Source organism: Aquarana catesbeiana, linkage group LG02, assembly GCF_042186555.1.
Source record: "Aquarana catesbeiana isolate 2022-GZ linkage group LG02, ASM4218655v1, whole genome shotgun sequence".
Lineage (NCBI taxonomy): Eukaryota > Metazoa > Chordata > Amphibia > Anura > Ranidae > Aquarana > Aquarana catesbeiana.
Window position 1 is genome coordinate 667785553 of NC_133325.1, and position 19331 is coordinate 667804883.

The following is a 19331-nucleotide window of genomic DNA, read 5'->3' on the forward strand; positions in this document are numbered from 1 at the left end:
ATTACTCTGCTAAATTTCAGTTATCTTACTATGGGCCTTTTACAGGGTACAGATATGCACAAGCTTGGGAGCGCATCTGTCATAGGACTTTTGGACATATATGGTTTTGAAGTTTTTCAACATAACAGGTGATACTTTTCTCCCTTCTTCCAGTAATTTCTTTGTTTGAGGTGAACCTCCAGCTTTGTTTAAAAATGCACACAGAACTGCTGTATATGTATATTGAATGCTTTGTTTTAAGATGAGGAGCAAACGGGAGATACTGCAGATTGCATGAGATCTATAAAATAGTTGTGTGTTTTGACAGCTACATGAGCTACATGTCCCATCTGTTATATCCCCTCTGCTCCCAGGCTGTCAGTGCAAGCTGAAGGAAAATATGTCAAAATAACATTTTAATCTCTTATCCCATAACTGTCCCCAGTATAGGGTAGCACAATTTTAATCAAGAAGAGTGTGTATAGTTTGTCCTTGCTGCTTGCACAGCAGACCTTGTTCTTGTAGCAAACCACCATGTTGTCTGTTCTCTCGCTGGTGACTCATAAAATGCAGGTAGGGGGCATGAGTTGTCTACTAGAAGACTATTTTCAGTGCAGCTTTTTTTTGGGGGGGGGGGGGGAGAATGTGTTTATATTCCATTTGTGATTCTATGTATGGAAAGCTTACCAGTCATTAGACATCCATTACAGTAGCCATTATTAGTGCATTAGAAAAAAAATTAAGCTATTTTTTTTTTTTTATTATTATTGACCCATTTTATAACCGTGTATATATATATATATATATGTAGGTTTCAGAGCCATATTCAAAATTGGAAAATGCCTCTGGAAAGAACATGAGGAAGTTCCCAAATGCGTGCATCTTTAAAAATTTAAGTTGGCCTTTTAAAAAAAAAATATGACTTAAACTCTAAACTTTTTGTGTTAATGGATGGCTTTCATGGTAAGACTGACACTATTTAGCACTGAGAAACATATCTCTAATCTGTGATTATTGTAGATCCACTGATATGGATTCTATTTTTTAGGACTTAAAATTGTCATCCCGTTTTCCTACCTTTTACCCTGTAGGGTTTATCATTGTGTGTGGTGTTTGCTGCCGTTTAACATACCTTGGTTCATAGTGTTTCAGGCTATGACCAAAGGTACCAGTAGCCATGATGTGATTTTTTTTTTTTTTTCCATCTGTGGCAATGATCTGTGTTTTGGGGTACTATTGGACTAACAAATATCCCCAGCTGACCAAGCTTGGTAGGAAATGATGAACATGTTCAGTGTTTTCAGTCATGCAGTGAATGATGACATACATCTCTCTGTACAGTTTGTACAGTTTTCCTTTTATTTTCAATAGTGTTCAAGTTTTCACAACAGAGAGTAAAGACCTTGGCATTGATTTTTAACAGTGTACAGTTTCTGTAGTCTGTGAAACATACAGTTTACATATTTTTGTTTTTTTTGCACACCATTCTATGCTTAAAGCGGGGTTCCACCCAAATTTTGAACAATATCTGTATGTATTCTCTTCCTTGCCTAGATGCTGACATGCCGTTTAAAAAAATTTAAATCGCCGCAATTACCTTTTATTTTTCTATTCTTCTTTGCACTTCCTGGTTCTCCTCCCGTGGGAGTAGGCGTGTTTCTAGCCTCTCCCAGACTCCTGGGAGCTAGTCTCAGGCTTCCCAGGATGCCACTGAGCATGTGCGGGAACAAGCGGTGAATGCTGGGAGCACAGCATTCACGACATCCAGGAAATAAATGCTTGTGGGCTTCAAATGCCCACAATGAAGATGGAAACCGCCTGCAGTGAATAATATGTTATTCTTTCCGACGAAATCTGACACAGGCGGACATATTACACACTATGTGAGTATGTAATGCTGAGAAGAAAAGTTTGTGAATGAACTCAAAAAAAAAAAAACGATAGATAGGTGGACCCCCGCTTAAAATGTATCCCCGCTTGCATTATGCTCGGGAGTTGTTCTGTGAACCCGCTGTCCCACTCTGCAGCGTCCGGAGTGAGACTGTGGCTTTTTGTTGCATATCATTCTATGTCTAAAATGAACCACTCTTCCGTCTCTACATTTCTCTTTGTATGTAGCCTGGGTCTGACTGAACATTCCTCTACTTTTACTTTCATGATACTATATGCTGTTAGTTTTGAATGACTGCCTCCATAAGTCTTAAATTACAATTTCGTGTTCATATACATTGATATTTAAGTGTTTATAGATAATTATATTTTGGAGGTTTTTGTCTTTTATTTTCTTTGCATTTCGTGTTCTTAAAAGAATTATTGGAATAATATTATTTTTTTCTTTTTCCGATAGATAGATATATCTATAAAAATGTTTAATCCTAAACGATTCCTTTTAATATATATATTTTCATTTATGTTTCTTTATAATTACATCCTATCTTTTATGTTTGCATTGGGTTTTCCTATCCCGTCATATGTTAAATCACATTTTTTTTCATATAATTTATTTCCGATTTGATGCCTATTATGTCTGTGACTGCATTCCGTGGGAGTTATTTATTGGAACCAATATATATATATATATATATATATATATATATATATATATATATATATATATATACACTTATGTGTGTCTTTATCCAGCAAGCATTCTGCCTTTTTTTTTATTTTTTTGGTTTATAGAACTCATTTTGATGTGCCTTTTTGTTTCCTCTCCCCAAACTTTTCAGTTGCTTTTCAGTTTAGGCATCAATTAAGGTCTAATTGTGTGGGAGGCTTGCTTTTAGGATAAATCGACCTCTGATTGGTCGTTCATTTATTTCACCTCTATATATACACACAGTGAGACTTTAATCATTTAGCTATGACTAAGCACCAACCCATGGTGTGAAACATGTTAGCTGGGTTTCCCCTTTTTCTCTGTACATGAAGTGACCGTGTTGGATTTTAAACTTTTTTCAATAAAGATGTCTTCAGCGGAGTGCGGCCATCCGGGATCATTTTCTTTCTTCTAAAAATACAGTTTAGGCAAGGACAATCCACCTCTTACACTTTAGATGCAAGATATCAAAGTCTCTAGTGTTAACATTGTCTTATCTACAATCTTGGTTGTTGATCCGTATAGCAAGCTATTCAGTGGACTTACCGTCTTGAGCGTTACACTATACCCTGTATCCTTATGTCAACTCCATTGTATGGGCCCCAGAGTACGCCTCCCACGTCAGACACGTGCCCCCCCCTAACAGGTAGTCGGGGGATACCCTGCCCCCCAAACCATGGAGGGGCACAATCCAGGTTCCACAATACAAGGGTTCCAGAGGAAGAGATAAGGATAGAACATTTGAGGAAGGGAAAGGGGATCAAAGAAATTAAGCGGCAGGGAGGGGGAGGAAAGGAGAGGGTGGGTGGAGGGAGGGCTCCACGTTCTGTGCTATGCCGATCAGGAAAATTCCTCGTCAGTGATTGCCCGGGGATCATTTAAGTATCTGATCCATGGGTCCTATAGTTTATAAAACTTCATTTTATCCTGCATAATTGCCGTCAGTCTTTCATTTAGCATGAGCTAAGAAAGTTTAAGTTGGTCAAATGGTATGGCTGCTGACTTCCAGTTCTTAGCTATTGTGATTTTGGCCGATATAAATATGAACGTCAGGAGCCGTCTGTGAGCTTTGGAGGCTTCCTCTACCTTGCTACCCAGGAGTGCATACTTTGGGGACTTGGTCAGGTTGATCCGGGTGAGAGTATAAATGAAGGTATAGACCCTGATCCAAAATGCCTGTAACTTGGGGCATTGCCACCATATATGGTATTCCATCCCTTCCTGACCACAGCCCCGAAAGCACTTAGAAGCCCTGGGAGTAAAAGTGGCCAGTCTAGCCAGTACCAAATACCACCTCAATAAAACCTTGTAATTTGCTTCTACAATTGAAGAGTTGATAAGTGATCTAGAAGTTATCATTGCTATCAAGTGCCATTCCGAAAAGTTCCAGGGTTTCCTGGATGTCTTGTTACCATTGGGTCATATAGGTCAGTTTTACTGAAACATACATTAAAATAGTATATATTGCGGATATGTGACCCCGAATTTTATCATATTGTCGACACGTGTTCCATAGGTGACATAGTTGCGTGATAGGGTTGGCAGATAATGATGTATTTTAGTACACTAAAGAGTTCAGAGTCTGGTATTGGTGTTTTTCTATCAGCAATCTTTTGGATAGCATACCTTTTTTGGTCACAAAGATCTGCAATCCATAAAAAGCCCTTGTTGGACCACCATTCAAAAGCGGGGGGGGGGGGAGGGTTTGACCTAGGGTGAAATCCCCATTTTGCGAAAGGGGAGCTAGTGGATTGTGGGGCGATTTGAATTTCTGGGTCCTCCAAAGTCTGTCCCAAATTTCTAGTGACAAGGAGAGGGAGGGGCATAAAATCGTTGGCCTTTCTTTCATCCGAAGCCACATAATATGAGAGATTGGTTTGGCATGACAGGAATAGGATTCCATGGTAATCCACAGTGCCTGGGGTTGCTGGGAGTAAAATTTAGTAAGTTGGGCAGCATAGAAATATTTCTGCAGATCGAGAAGTCCGAGACCCCCCTTCTGTTTTTTTTGGTGTGAACAGTGTACACCTGTTCACCCTGGGCCTCTTGTCTCTCCATGTAAACTGGAGAAGCTTTTTTTTTTTTTTTTTTTTGGAATGTCATCAGGTCAGATCTAATGAGCGCCACTGGTATAGTGCGAAACAAGTACAAGATTCTTGGAAGAATATTCATTTTTATTGCGTGTAGTCTGCCGAACCACGATGAAGGGTGGATTTGCCATCTGGCTAGGTCCACTGTCAAACGTCTATACAGAGCAGGGTAATTGTGCGCGTATAAGGTGTGTATGGAAGGGGTCAAATGTATTCCTAGGTAAGGTGGGGCTTCCGGCTCCCAATGAAATTGGTAGGATTGTTCGAGAGCTTTCTGGGTGGAGCTCTGCAAAAAGATGTTCAATGCCCTTGATTTATCATGCTTGATTTTAAGACCTGAGATTCCTGAAAATGGTTGCAGAATTGCATATAGGTTGGGGAGGGAGGTGATGACATAACCATCAAGATATCATCAGCAAAAAGTATGCTTTTATGGTCCCGGTCTCCGCATTCTATACCCTTAACATCTGGACAGTTACAGATCTTTATTGCAAGCGGTTCCATTGCTAGAATGAATAGCAGTGGGGAGAAAGGGGCACCCCTGCTGAGTTCCGCTTTGAATATCGAGGGAGCGGGAGGAGTATCCCCTAAGCATCAAAGATGTCGTTGGCGTATCATATAGTGTTCGAAGGAGAGCCCAAAAGCGTTTGTCAAACCTAAGTTGGATAAAACATTAAATAGATAAACCCAGGATAGATAATCAAATGCATTATGGATATCCAATGAAAGCAACATGCCCTGTCTAGGTCCTTTGTGGTCCCAGTCAGAATGAATGGCTGAGATTATATCTGATTTTGCAGGTCTGATCTGATGCCTGGCGATTAGGGACAAAGCCCGCCTGATCTAGATGAATGTATTGTGGAAGAAAAGAATTTAATCTAATGGCGAGTACTTTTGTCATTATTTTTAAGTCTACGTTTATCATAGTAATGGGACGGTAATTAGAGCACTCTCCATGATCTTTTCCCGGTTTCGGTTTAACATGTATGCTGCGTTTTCATGCTTAGGGATGTTGTTACCCTTTCTCAGGTCATTAAAGGTATGAGCACAGATGGGGGATCAGGATTTCTTGATATTTCCTACAATAATGATCCTAGAAGCCATCTGGGCCTGGAGCTTTAGTGGGATGTATAGTTTTTATGGCCATTCTGATCTTCGATTCCGTGAATTCTTTATCCATAAGTTCTACATGAGTGCGTGTAAGCTGGGGCAGTGGAATATCGTGAAAAAATTTCAGCATATAATGTGGGATCATTTAATAAGGCTACATTAAAGCTCCATAGAGAGGAGTGTGGTTTAGTCCTAAGGCCAGTTAGTGATAGTTTAATTGGGGAGTGGTCCGACCAGGGGATGGACAAAATGTTCACCGACGTTATGAACGAAGGTAAGGAAGTATGTACAAAAAAGTGGTCTATACGAGAATATGTATGATATACCTGCGACCTGCATGGCCTTAGGCCCATGTCATACTGCATAATAAACATTAAGTAGATACCGTTATGTTGGGTTGAAACCCCATCCAGAAGTAACGTCCGGGAATCAATGCGTGAGGGTACCTTCATCCTCAGAGGAAGGTAGTCTCATTAAGAAGGGCATATGTGTGTACACCCCAACCTAAAGATCAAAAACAGTAAAGCAAACAGGAACTAAACTATAACCAGTTCAGCATTTTGGAACTTTCATTCTCTGAACAGATCTCCTCTTCCCACGGTCCAGAAGTCCTGAGCAGGCTGGTTTCCTTCATCTCAGCCATTTGTGCTCTAGGAATATGGGCATTGGGGGGGGGGGTTATGTGATAGCCCTCAGAGGAGATAGAATACATTACTGCGATGCAGCAATACAGTTATTTAAACTAGAATAATCAGATAATTATCTAAGCATAACTTTGAACTGAACAGGAAATGTGCAACGGGGACGACAGTGTCGGATCCACTGTCAGCAACAGGTGTTATCCAGCCCTACTAGGAGAACATTATCAACCCCTGTATAGAGGAAGTAGAGTCAATCCGGATTCTGGTGATTGGGGAAGATCTTCTAGCCGACAATGTTTTTCAGTCTTGCCACAGTGGCAAAAAAAGGATGATTTGCTTGGTGGGAGGGTGAGGAGGTTTGGGAGTCTCGTGAGATGATCTCCAGCTCCAGTAACAAATCTTTGCCATCCTGAAATGTAGAAAAGGAGTGGGATCTACCCTTGTATGAGAATGGCAGTTTAAATGGAAATGCCCATCTGTACTTTATCTGTTGGTTCATGAGCTGTTGCAATAAAGGCTTGATGTTTCTCCGTTTTTTGCACTGTAGATGGGGCTAGATCTGTGAAAAGCTGAACAGGTGTTACAAATCGTGACAAATCCAGTCTATTGCGGTCAAATTCTCCTTTATGCGGTAATAGTGCGGCTTAACTATTATGTCACGTGGTAGGCCATCTGACCTTGGGGCAGTCAGGGCGCGATGGCTTCTGTCAATTTCAATTTGTTACGCGTTTATGTCAGGAATCAATTCTTTTATCAGCTCCGTCTAAATCGGTGTGGGTTTCTGGAAGTCCCCTTATGCCCACATTATACCTGCGAGACTGGTTTTCCAAATCCTAGATTTTAGTATAGGCATCATCTAATCTGCCCTGGAGATCTATAATCATTGTGGAATTCTGGTTAACCTTGGTAACTGCGCCATCCACCTTGGATTCAATCATATCAAACCTTTCTCCTATGCTCTGAATGTCACGTTTAAGATCAGTGGTAATTATGGAACAGGCTTTAGATAGTTCTTGCTGCAGCATTGCAGAAAAACGTGCTAGCAGCACAGCATCTCCAGCATAAGGTGCAGGTTGAGGTGCAGGCAGCGCTTTATCAGGGCTGGATTGGCTGAAGATTATGTCTGTCATCTCTGCCATGTTCCTATCCATGGAGGACACTGGGGAGTCTACAGGCTCATGAGTGTCTCTGTATGTGTCTGGTGATGGGGGCAGTGATAAGGACTCACCCTGTTGCTCTGCGTCCAGGTCCCCGGAGGATTGAGATGAAAACAGGTCCCTGTTATGGTCAGGCTAGGTCCGTTTGGCTGCCTTCCTCTGTGACCTGGATGTGCCTGAGCTTGGGTCGCCTCGTGGTTCTCCCCGCTCCGCCGCCCTCTTGGACAGAGGCTTCTGTCCGGGGGAGGGCCCGATGCTCCGTTCTGATTCTGTTGCTTATACAGCCCTCTTTCGGGCTGTCCCGTCGTTGCATTACTAGCTAGGAATGTGTTCCAGCCAAGACCAAGTGTCTTCTCCCGTGTTTAGCGATGTTTGTAGCGCTATCGGCGGTGTGTTTAGCTTACTCAGAGCACGTCTGATCCCGAGTATGCGCACATGCGCTCCTTAGTTTTCCTTTTTAAGACCCCTTTCACACTTGTGCGACTTGTCCTGTGACTTGGGACTGCAAAGTCGCATGACAAGTTGTACCATGTGATTTCCAATGCGTACTATTCATAGAGTATCTCACAAGTGAGTACACCCCTCACATTTTTGTAAATATTGTATTATAACTTTTAATGTGACAACACTGAAGAAATTACACCTTGCTACAATGTAAAGTAGTGAGTGTACAGCTTGTATAACAGTATAAATTTGCTGTCCCCTCAAAATAACACACAGCCATTAATGTCTAAACCGCTGGCAACAAAAATGATTACACCCCCTAAGTGAAAATGTCCAAATTGGGCCCAAAGTGTCAATATTTTGTGTGGCCACCATATTTTTCCACCACTGCCTTAACCCTCTTGGGCATGGAGTTCACCAGAGCTTCACAGGTTGCCACTGGAGTCCTCTTCCACTCCTCCATGATGACATCACGGAGCTGGTGGATGTTAGAGACCTTGCGCTGCTTCACCTTCCATTTTGAGGATGCCCCACAGATGCTCAATAGGGTTTAGGTCTGGAGACATCCTTGGCCAGTCCATCACCTTTACCCTCATCTTCTTTAGCAAGGCAGCTTTCGCCTTGGGGGTGTGTTTGGGGTCATTATCATGTTGGAATACTGCCCTGTGGCCCAGTCTCCGAAGGGAGGGGATCATGCTCTGCTTCAGTATGTCACAGTACATGTTGGCATTCATGAATCCCTCAATGAACTGTAGCTCCCCAGTGCCTTCAGCACAAACCATGACACTCCCACCACCATGCTTGACTGTGGGCAAGACATACTTGGCTTTGTGCTCCTCACCAAACACGCTTGACACCATCTGAACCAAATAAGTTTCTCTGTCTCATCAGACCAAAGGACATGGTTCCAGTAATCCATGTCCTTAGTCTGCTTGCCTTCGGCAAACTGTTTGCGGTCTTTCTTGTGCATCATCTTTAGAAGAGACTTACTTCTGGAATGACAGCCATGCAGACCAATTTGATGCAGTGTGCGGCGTATGGTCTGAGCACTGACAGGCTGACCCCCCCACACCTTCAACCTCTGCAGCAATGCTGGCACTCCTACATCTATTTCCCAAAGACAACCTCTGGATATGATGCTGAGCATTTGCACTCAACTTCTTTGGTCAACCATGGTGAGGCCTGTTCTGAGTGGAACCTGTCCTGTTAAACCACTGTATGGTCTTGGCCACCATGCTGCAGCTCAGTTTCAGGGTCTTGGCAAAATTCTTATAGCCTAGGCCATCTTTATTTAGACCAACAATTCTTTTTTTCAGATCCTCAGAGTTCTTTGCCATGAGGTGCCGTGTTGAATTCACCAGTGACCAGTATGAGAGAGTGAGAGCGATAACACCAAATTTAACATACCTGCTCCCCATTCACACCTGAGACCTTGTAACACTAAGGAGCCACATGACATCGGGGAGGGAAAATGGCTAATTGGGCCCAATTTGGACATTTTCACTTAGGGGTGTACTCACTTTTGTTGCCAGCAGTTTAGACATTAATGGTTGTGTTGAGTTACAAGCTCTACACTCACTACTTTACATTGTAGCAAAGTGTCACTTCAGTGTTGTCACATGAAAAGATATACATCATAATATATAACTTATGTGAAATGCTGTATCTGTGCGACTTCAAAGTAGTCCCTGAACTACTTGGGTCTGTCTCTGATCTGACTTGAGGTCCATAGAACTCAAGATTACACAGGCATTGCTTCAAGTCGTGTCAAAGTTGCGCGACTTTCAGGTCGCACAAGTGTGAAAGAGGCCTAATGGATAAACTATCTTTTTGATAAAAAGTTGTTGTTTAGTCCAGCCTACCTACTCTGATCACTTTCGTCCTCAATCCAGCCTTTTACTTATTTAATACTTTGTGGCCCTATTGGTGGCAACTTTGCTTTTAGATTGTTCTTGCCTGGTCCTCTTCAACCTACACATGCACGCTGCAGCCCAATCATTCCTTTAGGTAGGCATACATATGGCAGCCTTTGGAGGTCTTGCAGGGTTCCGCTCTCCCCAAAGGAATGAATCGAGCAGCGCCTTGAAGCCTAAAGTGGATCCAGCAAAAAAGACTTTTGTTTATCGTACATCATGGGACACAGAGCAACCATGATAATGACTATATGGGTTGTATGCCACCTACTAGTGGATATACACTGGCAGATAGTCAAACAGGAAGTCCACCCCTATAAAACCCCTCCTACATAGGAAGGACCTCAGTTTTTTTTCACCAGTGTCTGTAAGGTGGAATGGTCATTGATGTGGTACATGTGCTCTTGGAGCATACTTGGAGGTCTGGACAGTTCTATTTAGAATCATGGACTTCATTCGAATCCATTCGAAAAAACTATCAGCCAAAATGGATGGTACCCGAGCCTCATTGGAAGGAGAGAAGATTCCTCAAGGTTTTGCCTGTAATGCAGCCTTATGGTGGTGGACCCTGCATAATGGAGCCCCGTGCAGGGTTTGTTCTGACCAAGGTGCTTTCCCGCAGGGTGCTATACAGGTCCAGGGGAGTGGACCCCACATTAAAGGGGCACCCAGTCCCTGAAGGTCATTTATGGTACAAATATTAAATGACAGATCTGCATAATCCAGTGCACATAAGTGCACAATCATGAAGTGTTCGGAATACAAATAAGACAGACTGGCTGCTCTCACATAGCAAAGTATTTGGGGGGCAGCATTAAACAGCGCAACATAGTGTTTGGAAAGAATAGGGAATGTTTGCAAAGAAAATTTAAAAAGGGTATGCTCCCTGAAGGATGCTGAAAATAAGATTAGCAGCACAGTATCCAGATGCAGTGAAGAAGAAAGGAGAACAAAAGAATGTAGAGGTGAGGGGGGTAGGGGAAGGATGAGCCAGGGGGAGTAGAGAGGTAGTGGGGGACCCAGCTGGATGGAGCCTTATGTTTGGCCCCCCTCAAGTAAACAGAGGGGCAGAAGTGAGTGGTTAAGGTTTTGTTATATAACCACCAGGAGACCCGTGGCTTCAGAAATTTTGGCATGAGTGTCATTAAGAATAGAAGTACATTTTTCATGAACCATAGTATGCCCATCCCCCTGCTCCACCTCCAGGAAACTTTGGAACGTTGCCACCAGATGTGGTGCCTAGTTTGATGCCCTGCAACCACGGAAGCACAAGGTTGAGACAGACTGTAAATTTCTGTATTCACTATGGGATCATATACCAACGGAACAGGACTCTTTGAGCATTTCCTGGGCTAGGATGCTGGTTGAGCATGTAGTTTTGCAGCTTGCCAAATTTTGTTCCAGTCCGGTATGTAAAGTGTTTCCCCTAGGTCTCATTCCCAATGAAGGATGTATTGTGGTTTGGAATCTCGTGTTGGGTACGTTAGAGCCGCGTACGATAAAAAGATCAAGTCGCTTGCATGTGGGGAATTTTTGTATCTGCTTTCAAGGGGAGGGTAGAGAATTGGACAATGTGATGTGAGAACAGTGTGCAATATCGAAGGAGGACCACATCAGAAGTTCTAAAGTGGTGTTGAGAGTCATAGAGCTAGTTTTCAAATTTTAACTATGCATCTCATTTGATCGTATTGTTTTAGCATGCATTCTCTCTCTCGCTCTATTATTATTATTATTATTATTATTATCTCTAGTATGTTTCATCATGCCCTGAATTTGAATTGCCAGCCTTTGTGACAGACTTAAGTGACACAAGCCTGATAGACTTGTGTACACAGACATCATAGGAACACCTATTCTTGTAATCATTCCCTCTGTTTAGTGCTGCCCAAGCAGATTTGCAGTTAAATCCTGTAAAGATTTAATGAAAGCCCTGCCTGTACTAACACAAGCAGTGCATGTGAAAGATTCATATTACTGATCAATACTTCAACTAGTTTTTTAGATTGTGAACTTATACACAGCATACCCATTGACAGCAGGGTACCCTGAAGGTTGATTTCCTTTTTTATAGGTCATGGTCCCATCTAAAACAAATTCAATTTTATGTTGAGCTCATGTGCACTATTTTACTCTGGAATCTAACTTGAAAAACAGTATTTTTTTGCATATATTTCTTTATATACCATCTTCTTTTGCAGCTTCGAACAATTTTGCATTAATTTTTGCAATGAAAAACTGCAGCAGTTGTTTATAGAGCTGACGTTGAAGTCTGAGCAGGATGAATATGAATCTGAAGGGATTGCAGTAAGTAGTGTTTTAACTGTAGTCATTAAAGTGATTGTAAAGCTTCCTCTTTCTTTAAATGAAATGAACAAACATGTCATACTTGCCTGCTCTGTAAGTTTGACAGGGCAGCTATCAGAAATTTTTGCCCCCCCCCGAGCCTGACCACCAACATTCACCAGGGCTTGCCTATGGGTCATCCTACCGAATCCACACACCAGCCACACCTCCCCTGTATGCACTGAGCCCCCCCAATCCCGTATATATGTCAGCTCCCTCACACCTGTATATTTGTCAGCCCCACCCAAACCTGTATATGTTTCAGCGCCCCCCACACACCTTTGTGTATATATCAGCGCCACTCTCACACCTGTATATATCAGCCGCCCCTTCACACACCTGTATACATGTCAGCGCCCCACCCCCACCTGTATATATGTCCGTGCCCCCCCCCCACCCACACACACACACCTGTATATATGTGCACAGCACAGATCCCCTTCACCCGTCCTTCTGGCCCAGGTGGGCCCCTTACAGTTGTAACGGCTGTACCCCCCTGATGGTGGCCCTGATGACAGAGCAGCCCCAATCCTCTTCTTGGGTTCCCCCGCTAGCGCTCCTGGCTCCTCTTGTGACACTGCTGTAGGATTTAATAAAAAGTTAAATAAAAAAAAAAGTGAAATATACATTTTTGAAGTCATTTTTATTCAAGTTACATCTCTGCTGCTGATCCTCGCTTTTCAGCCACTTCTTGTTTACATGCATTTACTGATCTGAGGGCTGCATTGCCTTGCTTAGGGCAGTTTTACAGATGGTGACAGCAGTGGACCATGTCTATGTAATGTCTGATGAAACTTCTTGTCTACATAAGAAGCTCATGTGACTAGGAGGTAGCAACAGAGGGTTTGTCGCCCTGCAACAGGAAGTGCTCATTAATGACCTTCCTGCAGGGATCACCTAATATAATTGAAATGAAAGCTGCAGATTTGAAAAGATTAAAAATGTTTTTTTGAATAAACATATTAAGGCTTATATTAAACTATAACATATATCCTTTCCTCACTTATCCTTAAAACAAATTTCTGATGAAAACCTCTTCTTTTAAGTGGTAAAAACTTGCATTTTTTTTTTTTTTTTTTACCTTTGCGGTCTGGCTCGGTGAGGTTTTCCCTCCTTTTTATGTCCAGAAGACAAAACAGGGGAAATTATCTTAGCTGTTAGATCAGGTGTCCACATTAGAAGATTCCCCTCACCTCCTGTTCCTGACAACAATAACAATAATATGCTTAATTTCTAGTCTTTCAGTTCTTGAGACAATGGTCATCAAGACAAATAGAGAAGAGTAATCATCCCTGCAGGGATAGAGGTTGCAGTAAACCCGACAGATGTTCTAAATCCTGTCCATCACCCACAAAATTTGACTCTAATTACATTTTTTCTTGTCTAATTACTCTGCACATTTTAATCATTTCATATTACATTGCAGTGGGAGCCAGTCCAGTATTTTAATAACAAAATAATCTGCGATCTGGTCGAAGAGAAATTCAAAGGCATCATTTCCATTCTGGTGAGTGCAATGTCTTCCTTGCTCATTGCGTAGAAAACAGGATATGTTTGTAGAGGAAGCAGATTTTGTTATTGGTGGCATTGGTGATGGTGCTCCTGATGAACTCTGTGTTTTCCTCTCTGTAGGATGAAGAATGTTTACGTCCAGGAGAAGCCACAGATATGACATTCCTGGAGAAGTTGGAGGACACTGTGAAAAACCACCCACACTTTGTGACGTGAGTATTTTAATGAAATGGTTTTTGTTTGTTTTTTTAGGTTTTAAAAACAAATGTATTTATTTTCTTTGTGTAAATCCATCATACTCACGATTTGACTTCAGGGTCTATGTAACTGTATACAAAAATTTGTTCATATAAAGAAACCTTTTAAACAGGAAAACCTGTCTGCTGACAATATTTTAAAGATGGGCTTTACTTCCGTTTAACAAGTACTTATAACACCAAAAGTAATCATTATGGAACACATTTTTTCAACTTTAAGAAAATCTGTGTGCCATGTGCTTGATCCTTCCATCTGATTCAGCATCTTTTTACATTGATGCTTTTTATTTTGAATTCCACCCCTGAGGAGGCCTTTTTGGGATAAACCACTGAAGCACAGCTTGGGGTATCCAGTGCAATGGTAGTTCATTGGATTGACTCACCCTTTTTTTTTAATTTGACCTCATGACCTGCACTTTTGGCAACATAGCGTATAAATTGCCCATATCACATTACTGGACACCAACAACCCTTAAAGTTACAGGAAATTGAAAAACAAACCTGTGTGGGACGTTACAGGTGACCTAACATATACACGATGTACACCACAGTTAAAATTTCCACATTTTAATTTATACTTTTATAAAATATTGATCATCAGAGCCATAAAAATGCATAACAATCTGGCTATTTATAAACATACAACAATAGATTTTACAGTATGAAAGTATGAAAAGTTTTTTTTCAGTTGGCCATTGTTCTCTCCCTTAGTTCAATTGTTCATATCTTTGTTATTAATGAACAGGATGTTTCCCAAAGTCCTGTGTGATAATATCAAGGGGGTGTTTTTCAGCGGTTATTACACAACTCGTTTAATGGGTTTGAATAGTCCAACTTCAGAGAAATGCTTAGGAATCCCATCCACATAAAAGCAAGAAAGTAACAGTTTTACCAGTCTAACATAAGACAGGTTATTCTCTGTGGGTTGTGCTCCATCCCTCAGAGGTAAGAGACTTGTATCTTTTTACCAGCACCTTAAGCAGTGCAGCAGACTCCTTTTTCCTTGGGCAAATATGCACAAATAAGGCCAAGCCTCAACGCATGCAGCCTGAAAATTAAAAGGTGAACCGCTAAGGGGTTTGTTATTCAATGGAGTGGACAACATTATACTTTGTTTTCTCAAAACATTTTTCTTTGCTTCTTTAAGTTATGTCCCTTATTTATCAGACTAAGGCCTCATGTACACTGCTGCTGGTAAACAGATGTTTAGGAGCAGTTGGGCATTTTTTTTAACTGCTCCTGAACTCTCCTCTGTTATCTTATTAGTACATGTACACAGGTTCGTTTATTGTCATTTCTAGGCAGTTGCGTTTAGAGGTTTTGGTTTTTTTTTTGGAACCAAAAAAATGCGTTCAGAAGCTGTGTTTAGAGACATTTCAAACGCTAAATGTGGTATCTCGCGTTTAGCCGCGTTTCATTTACAGGCGTTTTTCATTTTTGGCTATTTTGAAGAAAAAAAATATTTTTTTTTTCACCCGCTGCTAAAAGTGGCAAAATGAACTTTTTTAAACGTGGGTTTCTGTCAAGTTAAATTGTTCAGGAGAGGTTGTAAAAACGTCCCGTGTACATGAAGCCTTAGGCTTCATGTACACCTGCTGCTGGTAAACGGATGTTTAGGAGCAGTTGGGCTGTTTTTTTTAGCTGCCTCTGAACTCTCCTCTGTTATCTTATCAGTACATGTACACAGGGTCGTTTATAGTCATTTCTAGGCAGTTGGGTTTAGAAGCATTTTTTGGAAAGCAAAAAAATGCATTCAGAACGGATGTTCAGAGGCATTTGAAAGGCCTGTAACAGGTTGTAAACGCAGTAACTTGCATTTAGCCATGTTTGCTTACAGGCGGTTTTTTGACTATTTGAGAGAGAGAAAAAAAGCAGCATGTAAACACGGCATAACAGACGTTTTTAAACATCTGTCTAGTTAAATTGTTCAGGGGAGGTTGAGAAATGTCCAGTGTACATTTAAGCCTTAAAATTAAAGAATGAAATGTTTGGTGGTTGTGTCCAAATGATTTCCACTCTTTGATAAAAAATACCAATTTTTTCAGAATTTAACAATTTTTTTTTTTTTTTACTATTTTTATATTCTATAATATTTCTTTTTGTCAAAGCATTGCACACTTTTTACATTTAAAATCACAAACCTGATATGGTATTGCACAGAGCGACCCCCAAACGTCCTCTTCTGGGGTCCCTCGCAAGCGCTCTCTACTCCTTCTCTTCTCCTCCCTCTGCCCCATAGCAAGCCATTCACTGGGGGGGCAGACTTTGCAGGTTCGCTCCCGAGCCAGGCTGCGCGTGTTTATAGACACACATAGCGCTGCTTGGAGGAGAGCAAAGTTGATCTCAGGCACAACGCTGAATTGTGATAGGGCTCAGGGAGGTACTGGGGGGGCGGGGCTGGGGAGGAGCAACATTGAAAGGTTTTTTTTACCTTAAAGTGGTTGCAAAGGCTGAAGGTTTTTTACCTTCATGCATTCTATGCATGAAGGTAAAAACCTTCAGCATGTAGTGGCCCCCCTAATGTCTCATCGCGATCCAGTGATGTGCATGAGAGTAGCTGCTCTCTCGGGTCTCTGCCTTCTCATTGGCTGGGAGACAACAGCGGGAGCCATTGCCCATTTTTTTTTTTTTTTTTACTTCTCTTTAAATATTTATTAATTTTCAAAAATTTTACATACAGATACAATCTGCCTTATTTCATAAGAAAAGCAGGGAAGTTTCCAATCTTTCCTCAATATATCTTAATTTTGGATTATCCAACATCTAAAAATAGAAATAGCTGTTTGATATTTGTACCTTTTTAATATCTAATGCAGAGAATGCATTAAAGTAAAAAAACCTTTAGCGCCACTTTAATTAGATGACTGCTTTAACTTTCAAGCCTAATCCTTATAGAGCAGAGAGGAAAGGAGTAGATGACCTTTTTTTATGAGATTCGCCTCATTTACTTGCTGCTATTTACATTACAGACACAAACTTGGAGACCAGAAAACCCGAAAAGTGCTTGGCAGAGATGAATTCCGTTTGCTGCATTATGCTGGGGAAGTGAACTACAGTGTAGCAGGTAAATTGCATTAGCGGTCGTGCAGAGTAAAGATTTTTTTGCCTCCCAGAGTTAGCACTGCAGAGTGAGCATCCACCCATCCTGCCCTTAGTTTTGTGTATCTCTTTCCTGACTTAGTTCAGCTGGCATATATACCATGTTATCAAAGTCACTGTGACATCTGGTCATTTCAACAAGAACATTGTTTTCTTGAAACAAAAGAACATTTAGAGCTAATTATGCTTACTGGACAAATTGAGTATATTCATTATTAATGACATTTGCAGTCAGGCATCTGCTTAAAAGCAATATGCACACTCTCCAATAAACACCCTATGCTCAGTAAGCGAGTCATATTTTAATCTGGAGTCTAGCAATGTTTGTATTTACTTGTATGGTTTTAATCTTAAGAAATATATATATTTTTTTAATATCTTTAATCTGACCTTGTTGCATTAAGTAACTTTACCTTGACAGGTTTAAATTCAGACTGGGACACCATCCCACCCAACTTAGCCGACCTCTACAACCTTACCCCCCCGCTCCTATCCCGAATCCGGAAAGAATTAGACACATGGAATCAGACCCCAATACCTTGGTTTGGCCGTATCAATACATTAAAAATGGATACACTCCCCAAACTTTTATACGTCTTCCAGACGATTCCGATACTTATCCCCCAGCGCTTCTTTGCCTCTCTACGCTCTGTCTATATGCTTTGTCTGGCAGCAGGGGATGTCTCGTATTCGACATGCCTTGCTGACATACCCTAAAAATCGGGGTGGGGTTGGCCTCCCAGACTTCGAAAATGTACCACAGGGCTGCAGTCCTATCTAGGATCCTCGAGTGGTTCCCTCGGCCGTTCCCCAAGGCATCCACTGCCATAGAACAAGACCTCTCCACTTCTGACCTTCGAGCTCTGCTCTGGGGTTATGGTCGAGGGCTCTCTACCCTAACCAGTTGCTCTCCATTGACAACTGCAGCACTACACCTGTGGTATAGGAAGGGATTATTACCAATTCTATCTACTGACCCCTCACCGCTTACATCGCTCTTTGACCATCCAGACCTCCCTCAGGGTATGGGCGCTAATCTAGTGGGCCCATATTCACGAGACACCTGGCCTACAGCCAACTCATTCATACACCCTAACACGGGTACGCCGGTCCTCCCGGGAGACAGAGGTAATTGGCTCACAGCCTTGCGCATCTCATCCTTTTGCTCTGACCTATTCTCTTCTACCCACACCCATAGACCCCTAACAGACTACGAGCAGCTGTGTTCTCTCTCGGAAACACCCCGGCATCTACTATCTACCATTTACAAACTACTACACTCACTGACTCACGATCAACTGCCACCTTACACGAGGAGATGGGCCACTGACCTAGGCAGGGATCTCTCGCCAGATGACTGGCAAAAGTCTTTTCACTTCACACACAAGTCCTCCATTTCTTGCCATATACAAGAGAAAAATTTTAAGCTCTTGACACGATGGTACAGAGACCCCCAATCGTTACACAAAATTTTCCCCTCTACTGCCACGACCTGCTGGAGATGTGGAGACCCGGAGGGCAATTATCTCCACATATGGTGGAAGTGCAAAGCCATCCAGCTGTTTTGGTCACAGGTTTTTGCCGTGTACAGTAGCCTCTATGATAAACCCACAACGCCCACGCCTGAAGTGGCGCTGCTATCCATGTTACCAGGTTCAATACCTTCCCAGAAGCGATCCCTACTTCGTTTTTTCCTATCAGCAGCTAGACAACTCATACCACTTTACTGGAAAACTACTACTACCCCACCGCTATCCTCCTGGGTCTCTACTGTCAATGATATTATGCGAATGGAGGAGATGATCGCCTTAGATAATGACACCTACGATAAATTCCAAACTATGTGGCTAATATGGATTGATTACACCACCTCCAATGCCTTGAAAAGTCTGCTAAAGCTACCTGACTAAATAAATTCAACCTAGAGCACCGTTGTGTTGCCCCAGGGCCTGCCAGCCCGACTTGACCCCCCCTAACCTTGCCCGTTCCCCACCTTCTTTCCTCTCTCCTTCTCCTCTCTCTCTATCTTCTTCTCACTACTCTCTCTTTCCCATCCCTTTTATGATACAACAGCAGACGTTGAAATTATTGAACTGTGGTTGTTCAGTAGCATGATTTATATGTTATCCATGAGATTGAAACTGAACCAAACTGGTATACACTCATTCTTATATACTCCGCTCTCTA

The 19331-nt window shown here is 41.9% G+C and overlaps 1 protein-coding gene across 6 annotated transcripts in view; it reads left to right on the forward strand.

Annotated features, from left to right (window-relative positions):
• The window catches only part of MYO1C (myosin IC), a 333223-nt gene that overhangs the window by 242244 nt on the left and 71648 nt on the right, over window positions 1-19331 (forward strand). For all 6 annotated transcript variants that reach the window (XM_073616641.1, XM_073616644.1, XM_073616642.1 and 3 more), the window contains exons 11-15: window positions 46-128; window positions 12132-12237; window positions 13703-13783; window positions 13909-14000; window positions 17015-17109. In XM_073616641.1, coding sequence (XP_073472742.1) covers window positions 46-128; window positions 12132-12237; window positions 13703-13783; window positions 13909-14000; window positions 17015-17109 — 457 coding nt within the window. The remainder of the gene's footprint in view (window positions 1-45; window positions 129-12131; window positions 12238-13702; window positions 13784-13908; window positions 14001-17014; window positions 17110-19331) is intronic.